The 18,504-nt window shown below is 42.5% G+C and overlaps 1 protein-coding gene across 1 annotated transcript in view; it reads right to left on the reverse strand.

Annotated features, from left to right (window-relative positions):
- Positions 1 to 4,419: 4,419 nt before the first annotated feature.
- Positions 4,420 to 18,504, reverse strand: part of shtn1 (shootin 1) — a 36,638-nt gene continuing 22,553 nt past the window's right edge. The window contains exons 7-16 of the mRNA XM_041947131.1: positions 17,254 to 17,335; positions 16,938 to 17,032; positions 16,655 to 16,801; positions 15,293 to 15,446; positions 14,943 to 15,051; positions 13,568 to 13,650; positions 11,308 to 11,411; positions 9,284 to 9,337; positions 8,724 to 8,844; positions 4,420 to 8,261 (exon numbers count right to left, since the gene is read on the reverse strand). Of these exons, the coding sequence (XP_041803065.1) occupies positions 8,734 to 8,844; positions 9,284 to 9,337; positions 11,308 to 11,411; positions 13,568 to 13,650; positions 14,943 to 15,051; positions 15,293 to 15,446; positions 16,655 to 16,801; positions 16,938 to 17,032; positions 17,254 to 17,335 (939 nt within the window). The 3' untranslated portion in view covers positions 4,420 to 8,261; positions 8,724 to 8,733. The remainder of the gene's footprint in view (positions 8,262 to 8,723; positions 8,845 to 9,283; positions 9,338 to 11,307; positions 11,412 to 13,567; positions 13,651 to 14,942; positions 15,052 to 15,292; positions 15,447 to 16,654; positions 16,802 to 16,937; positions 17,033 to 17,253; positions 17,336 to 18,504) is intronic.

The raw sequence follows: 18,504 nt of genomic DNA on the forward strand, positions 1-18,504 counted from the left end.
CTGGGTCGTGATTCTCTCTTGTGACCACGGACCATCACTTCAGCCCAGGACAACTGATGGTTATGTCTTGAGGATGAAGAAGGCCGTAGAACAAACAATACAGTTCACCAACAGTTCCAAGGACTTTAATAAGATCTTTAGCTTTTAAGTACTTGTGGAAAGTCTGCTTTAGTTTCTGGTCCTTTTCCCACACTGGTCCATGGAGTGAGGTGTTTCAGCAGAATCCTCAGCCTTCACACTTGGCTGCTCTCAACACTTGGTCCATGAGTCCCTCCTTGGTCTAAGATACCACCCCTTGCTCAGGTCAAGTGTGGTGATAAACCTGGACTACCCCACTCTCTGAAGCAACTCATCAATGCGGGGCATTGGGTAGGGTTCAAACTTCAAGACTGCAGTGACATACCTGAAGTCAATGCAGAAACTCAGTGAACCATCTTTTCTAGGGACACACAATAGGGCCGCACCACTTGCTGGTCAAAATTTCAATTATTCCAACATCAGTCAAATCTCTTTCTTTAGCTTTGGCACTGAACGTTCAGGGATCCTGGAGCACTTCTGGCAGGGAGTAGCACCTAACTTCAGGTATGCTGGACCAGAGTTGTAAAGCCTTTTTTTTTTTTTTTGGAAATGCTCTGGATCCAGCAATTTCTCTCTGCTGGACAGGCTGGAGATGGAACACATCCACTGCTCTTGGCTCAGAGCTGTTGGTGGGAAATAACTGCTCCCTCTCTTCCTCCCTGTCAAGGGTACAGATGAGGCGCTGCTGCTGGCTAGACTGCTGGATTGGCAGTGAAGGCACCTGAAATTCACAGGTTCACATGAAAACACTGATGTTTTTTTCAATTTGTCAAGCATGTACAGTTCATAGGTTACCTTACCCAAGTGCTTGGTGATTTGGTAGGCCCCTGCCATTTGACCAACAGCTTACTATCACTGGTTGGGAGTGGTGGCAAGTTCAAGTCTCTCATTTTTACAACAGGCATGATCATTCTCCTGATCCATAGTTTGATTCTCCAAGCTGTCCTTAAGGAGATCCACTGGTCCCCTTATCTCAAAACCATAGAGGAACTCGAAGGTTGAGAATCCTGTTAAAGCCTGTGGCACCTCACAGTATGCAAAAGGTGGTTAGAGCAGCCGTTGATCCCAATCAGAGCCTGAGTGTGAAACAAATTTCCGCAGCATGTTCTTGAAAATCTGATTGAAACTCTCCACCGGTCTGTCTGTCTGGGGATAGGGGTGGTTGAGGATCTAGCTGCTGCAGCTCAACCTCTTGAACTGGTGCCTCGACAGCGCCCTCTCCCTGAGCAATGGCCTGGTTATTAGCTCTGGCCTTCCGTTATTTCATCTAATAGTGTGGGGACATCTTTACCAAGAACAACTGGATAAGGTACTCTAAAGCTAATGGCTTGTCTGACCACCTACAGTAAGATAAAGGGGGTGACTGGGGTCAAGTGCTATGGTGTGTTCTCTGTGTGCAGTGGCTGTGCTATTGAGGTCTGGAGATTAGGGATTGGGAGGTCAATGATTTTAGCAGCCTTGTGTGTGAAGTCTGGCGAAGTTACCAGGTGATTCAAGATGTTGTAGGCCACTGCGTCCACCAGTCCCCCTTTTGGCCTTGTAGACGAACTGGTTTGGGTCCAAGAGTGGTGTGACAGTGGGAAGGATGATGTTGAGAACCAGCTTGTTGTTGGAAGTGGTCTCACTTCACTGTTCTCTAGGAACTATGCTGGACAGAACAACTGACTGAAAGCTGCCAGAGTGTAAGACGGGCATCTCATGCTGACCATTCACTAACACTGGCAAAGTGTACACTTCTTCCTGTACAGGGACTGGGTGGAGGGTCTGGGAACTGAACAGAAAAGAGAAGGTTTACTCTGTCTGCTTGCAGGACGTGTGAGTGTGACCTATTTCATTGCACTGAAAGCAGTGTGTCTCTAGAGAACGACTCTCAACTGGTGCTCAGTTTACTGGGAGAGAACTGTCTGCCACTGGAATGAGGTCTACCCTGGGCCCACCAGGCCAGACAATTCACCAAGATTGCCAGTTCCTCCAGTGCAGTAAAGCTGCTTGCTGCTGTTGCCCCCTGCTGGTCAGCTGAAGCAACAGGTTCTCCTTCATCTGGTTCCTCATGGTGCCCTGGCCTTTTCATACCTCTGGACATTGTGCTGTCCTCAGTGTGCTGTCCAGCCTTCACTTCTGGCACCACTTGTTAGGCTGCCCGAGCAGTCAAAGGAGGCAAACGAGGAGAGAGGTGAGGTGTCCATCTGAACTTTCATTTTCAATCATACCTTATATGCCAGTTCTGCCCCCCCCATAAACCCTCATCATACACAGACAGCTTGTTACATAAGGGTGTCTGCTCACATAACTGGCTGGCACATACCATTTACAGAGACAGACACAGATAAATACACGCATGAATATACTATATATATATATATATATATATATATATATATATATACACCCACACAGACAATGATTATTATTATTATTTTTTTTTTTTTTACATAAAGCAGCATTTTTAATTCAATCAAGTATCGCATCATAAATACAGGTCTGGCATTCGTAACAAACCAAACTTCTTAAACTGGTTGAAAGTCCAGTGAGCTACAATGATTTTAAATGTGTACAGACCTTCTTGCCATCCTCGATAGACTTCACAGATGAGGAGGCAAAGCTTCCCCTCAGCAGTATGGTGCCTGTGTTGACACATCGCTCTGATAAACGGCAGCAGTCAGTGTGATATCTACATGTATATATCGATGGCTTGACTAGCAGGTTAAGGAGTCGTTTGTTTTAGACCTAGAAGACAGTTAGATTTGAACTCCCTTCTACAACGCAACATTATTGAAATGTACAGTATATTACCTGTGATTGCAGAAAATGCATCACATGAAGTACTACTCTGTTTCATCACAGTGGATGGAGCTTGTTTTATTTTGTGTACCTCCTGGATGTCAGAGTCCTGTGCCTTGAGTCTACATGTATGTCTGGATGGGTGCAGAGGAAACTCCAAGAAGAAGTGGTTGCATAGCAAGAGTGTGTGATGGAACACAGTCAGGTGAAAGCAGAAGCATTCTGACAAGGTCATGTTGACTTACTTTTCATTTCATTTCAGACGGTGATTTCAAACAAAACTTGCTCCTCATTGAGGCGACAGTTCCCCTTTCAGCCTGTCTGCAGCAAGAATAAAGAAATGAAGCATACTCTCAATCTGAATTCAATTATTTAGAATGATCTTAAATACTAACTAAGAATTTCATTGAAATCTAGAACAACAGGAGTTTGATGGGTTTCTAAGATGAACAGCAGCAGTGTACGAGGAATCATTTGAATTTTGTTGAAATCATGTGTTTTCTCCTGAGGGCGATGGCTGAAGCCATTACAGTTACTAAACTTTGCACATGGACAACCTTCGTTATGTTGTTGTACATTTTACTTGTTCTTTTCTTTCTCACGTAGCTGCTGCAGGCCTTGGAATCAGAAGTGGAAGCTTCAGTCAAAAACACACTGTCTCTGTCTTTGGAGACGGAGAAGATGAAGGACCAGAAGGAGCAATGATAAATGTTTTCTAAAGCAGACGTCCACTGCCGCCCTGACCACGTTCTTTTTACTGTTTATTGTGTTCTGCTGAGCTTTGTGGTCGTTGCTCTGTTCTATATGAGGAAACTGGTTCTCAGTGTTGAGTTCAGCATTCAGTCCATGTTCTCAGATTTGTATTGAATATCCTGAATGTCTTCTCATAACCTGTCTGTTAACTGTCTCTTGCTTCAATAAATGTAGCATAGAAACATGTGACTCTTACTTTATTACAGCTACTTTCAACAAGTGCAGTTATTCTGCTTATGCATTAATAGTTATGTTGTGGGTCCAGCTGGCAGGACTTCTGCAGGTACAAAGTAGAAGCAAAGTACTTTTGTTATTTGTAAAGAACCCACAAAGCTCGCTGACAGGCACACTGTGCCCAGTATGCCCACAGTGTGCCCTCAAGTGGACATCCAGTGGGTCTGTTCCTGGCCCACATTGGGCCCCACTCTGCTTTATGTGGGCACCTCACACGTGCTCCGTGTTTCACAATGGTTACGGGGCCCACAGTGGGCTGCCTGCACCCAAACCCAATTTTCTGCCTACAGTGGCTCCACGCTCCAAAAGGGCATGTTTGCTGGGTATTCTTTATGTCAGTGAATTTGAATTTCATGATGATGTTATTTAAACAAAAGCAGAGGTGAAACTGTCCATTTCAAATCATATAACCGAAAAAAAAAAGAAAGAAATTATTCTTATGACTTTTAATACTCATCGCTCTAAAAGACAGCTTCATTCATCACAGTCATTCATGCTGACTTTAATGAAGACCATAAGACTATTATGAAACATTGCTTCACATGATATACTTACAAAGGACAATACTCAAACAATATATGAGCAGACTGATTTGAGAGTCACATAGAAAAATGATGTTGTTGCATTTATTGAGTTCATTTAACCAGTGGAAGCTCTGTGCCTTAACACATGTGGATAATAAAAGGCTGGAAGAAGCTGTGGGAGGACAAATGCCCAAACACACACACACACACACACACACACACACACACACACACACAGCGCCATGTCGCTGTTGTCCGACAAAGCCTGCCTCCGGTCTGTTTGGACATGTGGGGTAAGGGCCCCTTCATAACCGGTCAGCACTCTCAGCGACCCCTCTCGTGGCTCCTCAGTTCCTCGAGGAAATGATTCTGTCAGTGTGTAGAAACAGGAGAGCGTCCGCTCGGCCCGCGGCACACAGAAAAGGCTGCTTGTATACAGTGAGGAACGGAGGAGCTTCACAAGAGCTTTGTATACCCGCCACACAGAGCTGCATCAATGAGCCTGTCAAGTGAGTTATCCCTTATTCACAGCTCTTTTCTATTAATCAGACTGAATCTGGCTGACGCAGCCCTGCTGACACTACAATACTTCTGTTTAACTTCTTGAGGCTGGAAATGAAAAATTTAGACATAAGATGTTGATAAAAGGTCCAAATAAAACCCAGCAGTACACGTCTGTTTCTTTTGTCCTTTGTGTGCCACTTTCACTTGTCACAGTTTACATGAAGTTCTATTTTTAGATTATTTATATTCAATACAATTACTTCATTTTCTCCAAACTTCACGTGTTCAAGGGGCAAATAAATGAAATAACAAATGTTCTCCAGCCGCTAATTCTTCCAGATTCATTCAATTTGGTTTTTTGGTTTGCTGACAGCTTACTACGGCTGTAAATGTCGGGGAGTGAAGACAACCTCTAATCAATGAAATGTGCAGACGCAAACTGAGGCCGGACACACAGCAGTGTCTCAGCTGAGGCTCCCTGGCAGGCAATTACTGTGTTTGGGAAAATAAATGAAACGACTAACAAAATAGGTCAAATTAAGTGTTTCCCAGACACACTAAAAGGACCTCCCTAATTGCTGGTCCCTGAAGGGACAAAAATACAAAAACAACAAAACGTTATATTGTATCAGCCGATGACGAGGGAGAAGACGGAGGAGCTGAGAATGGCGGCGGAGGACAGGCTGAGGGAAGAAAAGGACACAGCATGGTTTGTGTAATTACATGTTTTGCCTCGATCGGCAGCGTGTGTACCGTCCATCAATCAACATCAGGGAGAGCGGTGGCTGCAGCAGATGGAAGGAAGGAAGGAACGGAGCCGGTCATTGACTGTGTTTCTGCAGAGAGAAGGAAGAGGAAGACGAGCCTGGCGTCACTCCACCTCTGAATCAAAGACCATATTGTATGTTGGCACACACTGAGCCGTGCCAGGAGAGGCTCAGCCAGAAGACCTTCATCAGATATGGACGACACGAGGAGGCAGAGACATAAATCAAAACAAAGGCTGTCTTTTCTTCAGTTTGACTCCTAATCAAGCAGCTCCACTGCTCACTGACACCCCACCCTGTGGACGTTGTCCAACATAATGCACACATCCTCTTTGTCCTTGTGTCATGAGAAAGGAGAGGAAAAGCCAAATACAGATCATTTCCTGCTTCTACGAGCTCCAGTGTTGTGACTAAATAAAATTAGAGTGTGACTTCCTGTGCCACATTTGGTTCGGTGGAGTGAGGAGTGAATGAACGTGTGGAGACAGAGTGAAGTCTTTGAAGCCTGCTGCTGATGAGTCTGCTCAGAGGACAGACTTTGAGCCACAATGACATTTCCTCCACACTCTGTTCGGGGGGATTGGGAGCTGGAAATTGCACCTCAGTGCTAAACGAAGCCTAAGCTTTAATTAACGGCAGCACACAAAAGGTACGGACATCACCCACAGTTCACAGCTCTCGTGTTTCAATCCCTCGCTCAAGGAAGTGTCCGGGCAGGTGTTGAGGGAAAACAAAACAACGCACGAGCAGCCCACCATTGTGGTTAAATCACCAGCACAGCCATTGTGATTATCAAAGAGCACGGACTGATCTTCTGCTCCATACCTGACTAACACCCTCATCCTACTGAGGCTTAAAGGGAAAACCCACTTAATCCCCCTCAGACACTTTAACACTGTTTCAGAACAGCCACTGGTGAAGTGTTTGGCATTTCTGGACTCGGTGGAATACTCTGTGGTTTTCAGTCTTGTCATTTACAGATGTGCATTTGTTCATCATATCATTCTGAAAACCCGATTTCAGTTTCATTTACTCAGAATTGAACACAAAGACAGGAGTTTCCAACACAAAGGTCACACAGGGAGAAATCCATTGAAGAGATTTTTCCACCAACAGCAGCCTCAGCAGACCAGCAGAACGTAATGCAGCCATGAAACAGGTTTGTCACATTCTGAGCAAAATCATTCCAACAAAGTCAAATTTCAGTCACAAAGGCAAGTGTATTAGACATGTCTGTAACTGACGATGAGTGAATCACAATTCAGTTCCATTTACAGAGAGGTTTCAACTGGAACAGAGCTGAGACATTAGGTCTAACCTGGACATACTGACACCAACCGTCTCAGCATTCATTCAAATAAGGGAAGTGCTGTCGTTCTGTCCACACACAAGCCGCAGGGAGGTGGACTTTTGCACCAGAGTCTGGGGTCTGATCCAGAGCCCAGCTTAGTGATGAAGTCCCTGTGGTGAAGCTTAGCGAGAGATGATGGATAGATGATGATTAACAACAGACACTGTTGATATTTTCAGGGTTTAACCAGGCCACCACCTTCTCTGAACCTGAACCAAAAGTTAACCTTCAAAACATTAAACAAATCATTTTCCAATAGCAACAAATACATATGAAAGGAAAGCAAAAGAAATATGATGTCAGTGACAATGTTATCAGTATGTCCTTCAACATTTTCATTTAATGAAAGAGATCCCTCACTGTGTTGATTCAATTGGGCTGCATTAGATTTGTCTTTAAAACTACATGCTGTTTGAAATCAGTCGTATATAAACATCATTTAGTCTGCAAGTTTAACCAAGACTAGCTTCATTTTTCTGTCTGTCTTTCCTTTAGAGCAAACTGACATGCTCTTGATTGTAAAATTAATATTAATCACATCTGTGACTTCACACCTCACACATCAGGTCCTGGAATAAATACTAATGCAGTGTGTGTGTGTTTTAAGCAGGTCTGTTTAATGCCAGCTGACGTCCTTTCTAAAGCAGAACAGGTGGTTCAACCTGCACCATGGAGGCAGTGCCCTACATAAACTGGTGGCCTAAGAAAGTTGGGTGGTGTGAGTGTGACTGAATGAGGGGAAACACACTCTGACGTTTGGACAGAACAATTCAGAGACACACTTTGCTTTGGAAAAAGTTCAAGGCTGCAAAAGCCATCGCTGTTCCTCACTGTGAAACAAACAAACAATGAACTGGGCTTTACCTTCAGTATCCAAAAAAGAGCTGAAAAAACATTGAAAAGGTGGTGTGGGAATTACATCCTCCATGTCACTGAAATGAAATGGCTTTATCTTAAATCACTGACACACGCTGTGTAACTAACGCAGGGTGTCTGCTCTGACCTTTCCTTTCTATGATGTGGAAATCCCCTCAGGACCCGTATGGTTGCATTACTGACTCCTCATAATAGAAAAAATGATGATTATGATTATTCTATGTTATGTTATGCTTTAATGCTTTGCACAGTATCATGAAATGCTCCACATTAATTTAGCATCATGTGATTTTCCACCGGCCACAGCCAGTCTGTACAGGATGAAGGTGACGTCAGGGCCGACCTCAGCCTGGGGCACCCTTCACACTGCGGGGGACAGGATGGGATGGAGACCTGCACAGACAGACAGACACTGGCTAATGTCACACAGAGCTGGTAACAATGACTATGCTGTCATGGAGGCCATAATGAAGAGACATAACGGTGTTACAGTATGTTGCTTCAGTCATTTCATTTACATACATGTAACAGCGTGACACAGCAGGGCATGAAACAGAGTCACAGAGAGTGATCAATTCTGCTCCAGTTTGGCAACACCTGTCACAAAACTACAGCAACGTTTCAACAAAGGCCAAACATTTTCAGGAACAATATGATTCAAATTGATGCTCATTCATCACAGTGATTAATATTCTGCACTGCACATTATTCTTTGGGTTAATGACGAGGTCCTGTGAGCTGCTGAAAGAACTCCTCAGGATGAATAAGCAACAAAGAAGACTAATGTCTCGTCCTTCCTCAGAAAGAGCGTGCTGATGGTCCACAGAAGGTTGGAGTGAAGGAGATGAAACTTACTGGCATCGTGTTAGGACTCCAGTGCATCCCTCCGTCTCAGCAGGATCCTCTGCAGCTCGTCGTCGCCGTTTGTCGACGGACACACTGCCTTTGGTTGAGGGGAGGCTCTGTTGAAGTTCTCCTGGACAGTTCCAACAAAAACACGTACTGTACATACACTCCTTACACACAACCGGTCCACGAGCAGCAGGGCTGCAGAGTCATCATTACAGCTCAAAATGAGTAGAACTCATTTGAGCTGTGTTTTTACTGCTACTGTCTGACTTTAATTGGGTCGGATGCATAATTAACAATGCAACAGTAACAGAACTATTCTTCATCATGTAGGACTCGTATGTACATATTGCCTTTAGCTCTTTAAATGAACATGGTGCTTTCTGTCTGTCAAATATCTGACTACTTTTCCAACCTTTGTCGAATTCTATTATTATTCAGCATTAAATTCTGGTGAGAGCACATCCATGTAGGAAATAAAGGCTCTCCTCTTGTGTAAACACACTGAAAGTTCAACAGTAAAATATGACGTGAAAGGACACTTGATTGTTTTAAAGTCCCATTACCATGATTCCTTTAAGTTCCTGATAGGCAGAATTAGAGGGCAGCCTCTCCATCTGCTAAAAGGAAAATAGGAGGAAAAAGATAGGCTTGGTAAATAAACAGCAGCCTGACACATTATACTTATTTTTCCTCATTCAGCACTTAGAGGCTAAACTGCCCCTCTTACCACAGACACAAGACACTGTAGGCAGGCTCGAGAACGTATGCTTTCCAGAAGAAGCAAATGTGTAAACACACAATCATTTCGAGTCACGTCAATTTTCCCATCCTCATTACTTATAATTACATCGTAGAGCAGGTCCTAATGCTACCTAATTTGGCCGAGTTGTTGTGGCGGAGGAACACGCGGACTAAAAGATGTCTTGGCCATATGTCATGTTTTATCAAAACAAGCAGCTCCTGCATAATCCCACACGCTGCTGGATTTAAGAGCACTGAACAATACGCGCCCAACAATGTTCAAAAAACTCATTTGGGCCTGATAACAGTGGATGTCTGCAGCCAGGTGGCTTTGTTCGGTGTTTTCAGCAAAGATGACAGCACATTCACTGTCTCAATCACGACACAATCTCACACATGCACTGTGTTTATGTCTCTCTCTGTCTTCAGTGTTCAGACCTCACTGCAAGACGTCTCTACAGGCTGGACTGGACTTTCCTACTAATTAGCCGTTCTTTCTTTGTCTGTCTGATGAACTAATCTTCAGTTTCGTCCTAACAAGGAGTGAATGTAATTAATACACATCACCTCCTGTGTTCCAGCAGATTTTGTGGTTTCACAGCGGTGTGTGCTGTTGGAACGACCGGCAGCAGAGAAGAATGGGCCTAAAGAGAGCCGTCCCTACAGCCACCTCAGCTCCTCATATCATGATCTTCATCAGAGTTGAACAAAGGTTTATCTCTCAAATGTCAGTTCAGCCTAACAAGCTAATACTGAGCTCCAGCTGCTGGCAGAAATCTCCCTCCATCATTGCCTTTTATGTGTTTTTGTTGTAAAAAAAATCTGAAGTTCATTCTTAACATTTTTCACACGTCCACTGACATGCACAGGATGCGTCAGAGTTTTCATTTGACTGAAATAAATGAATAAAATGATATACTGTGAAAACTACTAAAAATTCAATTCAATTCTGTTAAACTAATGTGTCGACATATTTGAACATATTCTGACTCCTCAGCCTTTGCCCTCTCTCTTTCTACTGTGTCTCCTCTCTCCTTCACCCGATCGACTGTGGACTTTTTTTTTTTTACTTTTTACAAAGAAACAACCAGAAAAATATTGCCCAAAATACTCTCTTTCAGATGTAATCCAGCAGTGTAGCACACAGCCACAAAACACTACATGCAGATGCTCTTGGTTTTGCTCCTGAGCTCAAAATATAGACGTTGATATTCACATAATGGAAGTAATGCCACAAAACATCCTTTTTGTTACAAAAACTGCCCAAAGGTTACTGCAGATGATGCATTTTCCAATAATGTCACAGTAATAGCATGAACGTTAGTGGTCAGAGGATTAATCAGCCCTTCCTCCTAATCGAAAAGCAACACTTGGAAATATTAACAACTGCCTTACTCCATAGTTGTTACTTGATGTAACCATTTTTTATTTTATCTGCCTCCCTCTACTATAGAGGGATAGGCAAGACATTCCTGAGCTGCTCAGCTCTCCTGGCTTCCTCGGCCATCTCTGTGTAGAGAATTTATGTCTGGAGCAAAGAGCAGAGACTGTTCATCTGTGTATCCTATCTAGGAGCTCTCCAGATAATGTGGAGTGTAAATGTGACAACCATAGCAGAGACTAGAGCAGGTGGAATATTCATAACACACCCACATCAAGGTCACAACACCCAGCTGGTGGAGGTGTGTGCCAGCACAACCGGCAGAACACACGGCGTCAAAGGGTTATCGACCATTACTGCCATGAAACAAGAAGTTAAAAGCTTTCGTAGACTGGCTTTAAAAGCAAAAACCAAACAAAATGGCAGGTCACAGATATTTTCAGGGTAATACACCATTTCGGTTACCGGTCTCCTGGTCCTACTGGCGGACTGTCCGACAGGTCGAAGTTGAACGCCTTTTTTGATCCTTTGCATCATTTCTTCCACTGCCTGCTGCTTGACGTCCACTTCTGGAAGTGACAGACACAACGAGCAAGAGAGACAAAGATTTCATCACCATGCTCGAGGCTTTAGTTGTCTTTTTCATCTTTTTAGCAGCTTCACTGATACTAAATGGGAGTCTGGCTGGGAAACAGTGCCAAGAACTAAAATGAGATTAAATGATTGTGAGCTGTTCGAGGCACCGTGTAATTCACAGACATCATTAGCCCTGCACTTGAAATAAAGCTCATTTGGAAGCAAAAGCTTAAAAATGAAATGAGCCCCTAGGACCAATCAATTAAGGTTTTGTTGGCCAAACTCCAGACTTTTCCTCTCAATTATGCCACAAATGTTGACTGAACTCAATAAGTGTGAACCTTGTTTTAAGTTGGATTTGGTTATAGTAATGGAACAATTAATAGTCGTTGCTGTGGCCACTTATTTTGCAGTAGTCTGAAAACACCTGCAGAGCTCAGAGCCTTTCTGGGAGGTCAACAAAATACTTCTGGAAGGTATTTCGAATTTCGACACAAAAACCATTCAGCAATTTCTCATCCAAAAGTTCTGAGAGGATAAGAGTTTCTCAAGTTCGCAAAAGATGGGACTGAAAAATCAAATTCCGCAATAATGCAGCTCATTGGCAAGGAAATGTGAATATTTAATATTTTAACACAGAAAATTTGTGCCATACACAATAGAACTATTGTTAGTAAGATGTCTTTAAAATGTCACACAAAAACTATTTTGTGTTAAAGTGATAGGAAAATATTTTCCTCCAAAGTGCTCAGAAAGAGACTATTATTCAGGAGTCGAAGATCCTTGGGTGCCAACTATTCAGCCCTGTCTGTAATTCCAACAAATACCCTCTGCATAGTGCCCAATTCAGGCCTCATATATTCAAAACTGTTAAACGAAATGAGGACCCAGTATAGCCTGTTCAGAATGTCCTACCTGCTCCAAGAAGTCAAGGCGTCCCTTTTGTTTGGACAAATTGAAGAATTTAACATGTTGACCTAATAGGCCAATGCTGGAGATTTGAGTTTGAATTTCTCATGCACCACTTGCTAAAACATTTGTCCTTCTACACAAAAGTGACTTTCATTTGCAAAGGAAAAGGTGAAAAGGATCAAATTTGAAAGGCAAAAATAGGATTGGAAACTAGTTCTCTGACACTGACATGCATGAGAAATAGCAGCCGAGAGGAGAATAAAATACAAAATGAACATACATCACACAGAGAAGGAAAAGATGACTGAATGTTTGAATTTTGAGAGAGTATGACTTCCAGAATATGGACATTCATACGCCATTTCCTGCATTGTCATCACCTGGAATACTGTACAAAAGATAATTTATTGGAACGCAATGAAATTTAATGTAACATTACACCAGCAATCAGCAGCACCATTGCATGTTAAAGCAAGTCATTTCTATTTGAACAATGACCATCTCAAATCCCTTTCTCATGAAGAGGGGAACAGCTCGTCAGTCATCTTACTCAGGCACCACTTTTCTATCCATCGAGTATGTTATTATTACAATCAGCTGTATCATGATGAAATACTAAAAGCTGCACATTTATCATATGTTGGAAACGGCAGACAGCAGTTTGTAAAGCTGATCCTATCCAGCTGGCTTATTTTCCTTCAAACGTCAGGTGCATTCACACATACAATAGATTGTAAAAAACATTTGGATATAGCTGAACCCTGGCCGAGCAAACATAAAACCCCAGAGGTTTTCCTTGTTTTTGCAGACTGTATGATGTGACCATGTGACCTCAGTGTGATGAAGAACAACGGGACAGGTCAGTTTCCTCTTCCAGCTCTCTGGGCCAAACACAGCAGAGCATCACACCACATCTTGGAAAGCAGGCATGAAGAAGAATTATTGCTGTCTGTTTTACTGACTACTTTTTCATAATTTCTTCTATTTCCTCGATATCAGCATCACATTCAAAATATGTGCATTTGCTAAACAAAATAGTGTTGTTTCTTTGGTTTGACAGTAGGTGTTTTGTGTTTGTGATATAGAAACAGCAAACTTTAATAGAAACCTTAGTAAAGAAACTGCTGTTGGTGAAGCCTTAACCGTGTACAGGATACTGGACTCATACTGGCACATCAGCAGGTTCAACATATAATGGGTATATATAGTGCACATTTTGCAGATGTTTGGTGTGTACCTGGTGTCTTGGCAGAGTCCTGAACCTCCAGCGGGATGTCAGTACTAATGTCTTTTCGCCTTCGGATCAGTGACAACAGGGAACTACGGGGGAAGGCACAAATAGAGATCAGCTGGTTGCTATTTAGTCAGCTGCTTTGACAGGATCCCAGAGGTGCTTATTGGTATTGATTTGGTCATCTTAATCAACTGATGTTCTTGCAAGGCTTTCAGGAACAAATCAAAGTTTTAATCATAATGATACATTATCTTTTTGTTTTTGCATGCACACCAGAATATTAGAATTTCCAACTTTTTTAATCTCTCTTATATCACCAGAAAAATCTATACTCTAATAACTAGATAATTAACCAGACAGACAGCTCTCTCTCCAATTCAACATGCTCAATTGTCTGACCGAAGCTAATAAGAGCCAACAGCACCAGAAGAGATGCCACAGGGCTGTGTGAGGCCTCACAGCCGCCCAGTGGCATCAGATGTTTGTTTTTGGTCTTTACAAAAAATATTAAGATTTCTTTAAAAGGAGAATATCAGTTCTAAGAGATTATAATCTAGATTTTATGTGCCCCATGCAACCAAATACTGTTTCCTGTTACCTAACACATTCTAGAAGATACAGGTGATACACACACACAGAAAGATCCCAGGCGGGATCTAACCAGGGATCTTCTAGCTGTGAGACGACGCTGCTAACCACCAAGCCACCATGCAGCAACATACAACCACCAAAACATTTTTTTCTCTTCAGGAATGCAAGTGAATAACTGCAATTTGGCATCTCAATCAAAAAATAATAATGTGCTTTGCTATTTTTTTCTGCTTTTTTGTAAAACACTAAATGTGAAAATTCATGGATAACAACAATAATTATATTTTAGCATTAAAGATATCATTTTGATTAAAGAGCTTGCACATACTGGTGGAATTACCAGTTACAGAAACATAACAAAATATTTTGGGAAAAAGCAACACTGTTAATTTAAGGCTGCGGTGACAAACACCTTACATTTGGTGGTGGTATAATAAATTTGTGTATACACACACACACACACACACACAGAGTAAGTATTTAAAGTCTCAATTTACTGCTCACTACACAGCAAACTATTGAACGTCAATGATATAGGGAGTAATGAATGAGTGAATGAGAGTGTGTTTCCATGCTTACTTGAACATAAACATCTTCTCTAGAGAATTCTCACTGTTCCAGTTATTCTCACCCCTTATTTATAGTGTGCATGCATCATAAAGTCTGTGATTTCCAAGTTCATTAGTTTGGTCTATTACTTGGAGAGTCACTGATCTCCACACAGTCTATCAAAGCCATTTCATTGTATGAAAGCTGCATCAAAAATGCATCAAAGTTTAAAAAAAACCTGAGCGGGTTGGAGGCCTGAGGGGCTGGAGGAGGTGGAGGTGGTGGGGGAGGTGGAGGTGCTGGGGGCAAGTTGGTAGCTGCCTGCAGCTTCTTCTGGAGCTCCTCGACTGGCCAGTGAAACACATCCCGTTACAGTACACACACAGCAACATTACCAAGAACAGAAAGACAACAACTAACAGTCCTCCCATGCTGCTAAAACATGACACTTCATTGTTTCTGTAGGGATTGTTGCAGCCTACACACACTGTGCTCCCTTTACAGCGTTGAGTCTACATTGTCACCTATAGCATACATCGTAATGTCCCACAGTGCATCCTGTTCTTACAGTTTCAGATATGTTTGCACCTGTAAACCGCAGATCCTTGACCTCCACTTCAGCCTTGGAGCATTTGTCACTGTAATCTCTCTTCTCCTCCTCCATGAGCTCCAGTTTACGCCTCAGCGCCGTCAGTTCCCTCTCAGCCTCACAGCTATTCAGTCTGTCCTCCATCCTCTTTATCTGAGGATGTACGAACCACAACACACACTCACTGTTACAGCATGCTGTGGATGTGTGATTTTAGCACTAAGGACCTATACAGTATTGGTCATAAGCTATCTTATTGCTTATAACTTTTAAAAGTTTCATTCAGCATGATTAACCTATAAGGAGTTGTATGTAAGTATGTTTCACACTGTATATATAGTGAACATATTCCTTAAAAGGACATTCCCTTCTCATTCACTTGAAAAGACAAAATGTGAACAATGTGAGGAGTAAATGTTTGTGTTCTAGCTCAGCTACACAGCATTGTGGCTGCTGTGGCTCCTGCGGTGATGATTTCTGATAAGTAGCATTGGGTAGCTGCCAGTTGACATTCAGTCATCCGCTCCCCAACCCCAGTTCCTTAACCAGTGTTTGAATTGTTCCTCAAATGAAGGGTATGGCTCACCTCCACCCCGGCACCAGGAGAGATCAATGATCCCACTCAGCTCTAATTGTTTTCCATCGGTGCCAGAGGAGGTGGGAGGGAGCTGGAGGCTACACTGCTGCTTTTAATTATTAATCTGGCAGGTCACATCCCCTATCTTAACTGTCATGACCTGTGATAATTTACCAGGAATCCCCCCCCCCCCTGTAATTAACCAGACAAATAATTCTTGTTTTGATGTATCAGATTTAGAGGCGGTGTAAAGCAGAGGGATGGGTTGCATATGTAATAATTTTCTTTAGTTTGAACTATTTTTGTGTTTTAATGAGTGCAGCATGTTTTGGTTGACTGTCACCACAATTGTTGTTGAAGTCTACCATGTTACAACTAGATCCTGGACCTCCTGAGTCTTTAACAAGATATCTTTAGGCAACCACAGTAACACTTATCAACTTCCAGCTTCTATTATTCTATGTGCTTTTGTTTTTGTTTTTTGTTTAACTGTACTAATCGTTCAAAAGCATTATTTCCAGTTGAAAAGATCAAAAAGATTTTTTTTCAATGTCATTAGACATGGTTGAGCTGCAGCAAGAAGAAATGTACCCAAATAACAAATGCTTGTTTGTGGGGAGACAAATATGGACATCTAATAACTAGGCGTAACTTCCACAAGCTTGAAGACCCTACATGTTCACAGATGCTTATATTCACCATTCACCAAAAAGAGGCCCAACTCCTTTTTGCGATGCTACACCCATAAATAAGTCTCATGTGTGCATGACTTGTGTACACAGACTTGGTTCTGGTGCTCCAGCCTCTGAGTCTCCAGATCCTGGGTCAGCCTAGTGACCAGGCTGAGGGCCTCCTGCAGACCTTGACTGGGTGAGGAGCTCTGCATCAAGATCTGACTCTGTCTCTTCAGCTGCTTTTGCTCGACCACCATCTGAAGAAAGGACCAAGAGGAACATATTCCCCCATAGCAGAGAGTCAGGACACATCACTGCAAGGGACAAAACTGCATAATGGGAATTATACACAGAATTATAGAGAAATCTTGATGGCTACTGTAAAAAACGAACCACTCTGGCATAGTTCTCTGCCTCTGTCCTCAGGTGCCTTTCTAGGTCCAAGGTGTCCTGTAAGGCCTCGAATTCCTCCACTGCAAACTGAGACACTGGACAAAGATTTCCACACTGGGTGATTCATCCATTTTGCCAGTAAAGTGCAACATGTTGTCTACACTATATCAACAGTCAATTACTTGTGATACCTTGGTGTAGCTACTATAAGCAAATATGACAATGTTATTATTAGTGCCCATTTTTCATGTTAGATTAATAGTGACAGTGTTTCTGAAAATGAAGACCACATTAACTACAGGTACTCCCCTCATACCTCTGTTATATTTCCCCAGGAGCTTCTTCTGCCTCACTGTCTCTGCAATTAAAACAGTATTATCCTGTTTCTCTTTCAGCAGCTGCAAATATAAGAAAGAGCAGAGTAGAGAAACAATACAAACATAAAAATATACTTATGTTATGGGTTCTGTTTCACAGTAATTACTGTCACTGCCAAAATGGAAATGACACAGAAAATTTTAACATTCCATATTTATAGTCATAATCTCTGTAAGTGGGAGAAATGAGCAAGACTTTTCTCATAATTTTCTCATACCAGAATGCTGAGGCAACTGGACCAAAACAACAGTCATATGGAACAGGTATTACTGGCAACTTAAAACACATAAAAAACCCCATACAATGCTGAAATCACCGCATGGATGAAATCAAACCAACAGCTGCCCGGAGGGGAGGAAAACAAACCAAAAAATGCAAAATGTTAGAAAATGGCTAGCACTAATGCAAAGTCTACATGAATTGGTGTGAATTTTTACAAAGTTGGGCAAAAAGCCATCCAAAATGCAGTCTAGGGCATTGGACTCTATTTTTGTTGATCAAGGTGCAGCGTACAAGCATGATGTTATGTGTAAAGTGGGTGTTGGTGGCTGGAGTTGTGCAACTCAATTAGGTCGAGCTCAGCATGGTCAATTGTCATAATGGTTTGTCGGCGAACGTCCAGAGAGAAGTAAGAGGAAGGTGAGAGCGAGACGAGGAGGTTGAAAGGAGGCATGCTGGAGATACAGCAAAGAGCGCTTTTGTTGAGACCTTTGATGGACAATGAATAATATAATATTAGGCTGTGAGTAAAAATGTATTGTACATGGGGCCAAACAATGAGCAAAGAAGTTTTTCTGGTGAGCGTGTTGGCATGGGATTTCTAAGAATACACATGAGGTCGGGAAGATTATTGGAGGGAACCTTGGGAGATGTTTGCTCGGTCAAGATTACAAGAAGTGGGTTGATCATCATCGAGTGTGTGTGTGTGAAATTTAAAGATAACAGCTGTGTGGAGTGTTTCCCACTCAGAGCACAGGGAAGGAAGAAGGAAGAGGACGACGGCGTGCTCCTGTCAGTGAAGGCTGAGACATGTCGGGATATCTCAGGTGTTTGTGAGTAAGAAGATTGACAAGATTCCAAGAAAGGGAGGAGAAGGGCACTACCTCAGCATGTTTGACTTTTGAAGTTGAATTGCCAGATAGAGTATATCTTGACTATGTGTACACAGGATGAGGCCATATAAGAGGGC

Source organism: Chelmon rostratus, chromosome 11 (genome assembly GCF_017976325.1).
Source record: "Chelmon rostratus isolate fCheRos1 chromosome 11, fCheRos1.pri, whole genome shotgun sequence".
Classification (NCBI taxonomy): domain Eukaryota; kingdom Metazoa; phylum Chordata; class Actinopteri; order Chaetodontiformes; family Chaetodontidae; genus Chelmon; species Chelmon rostratus.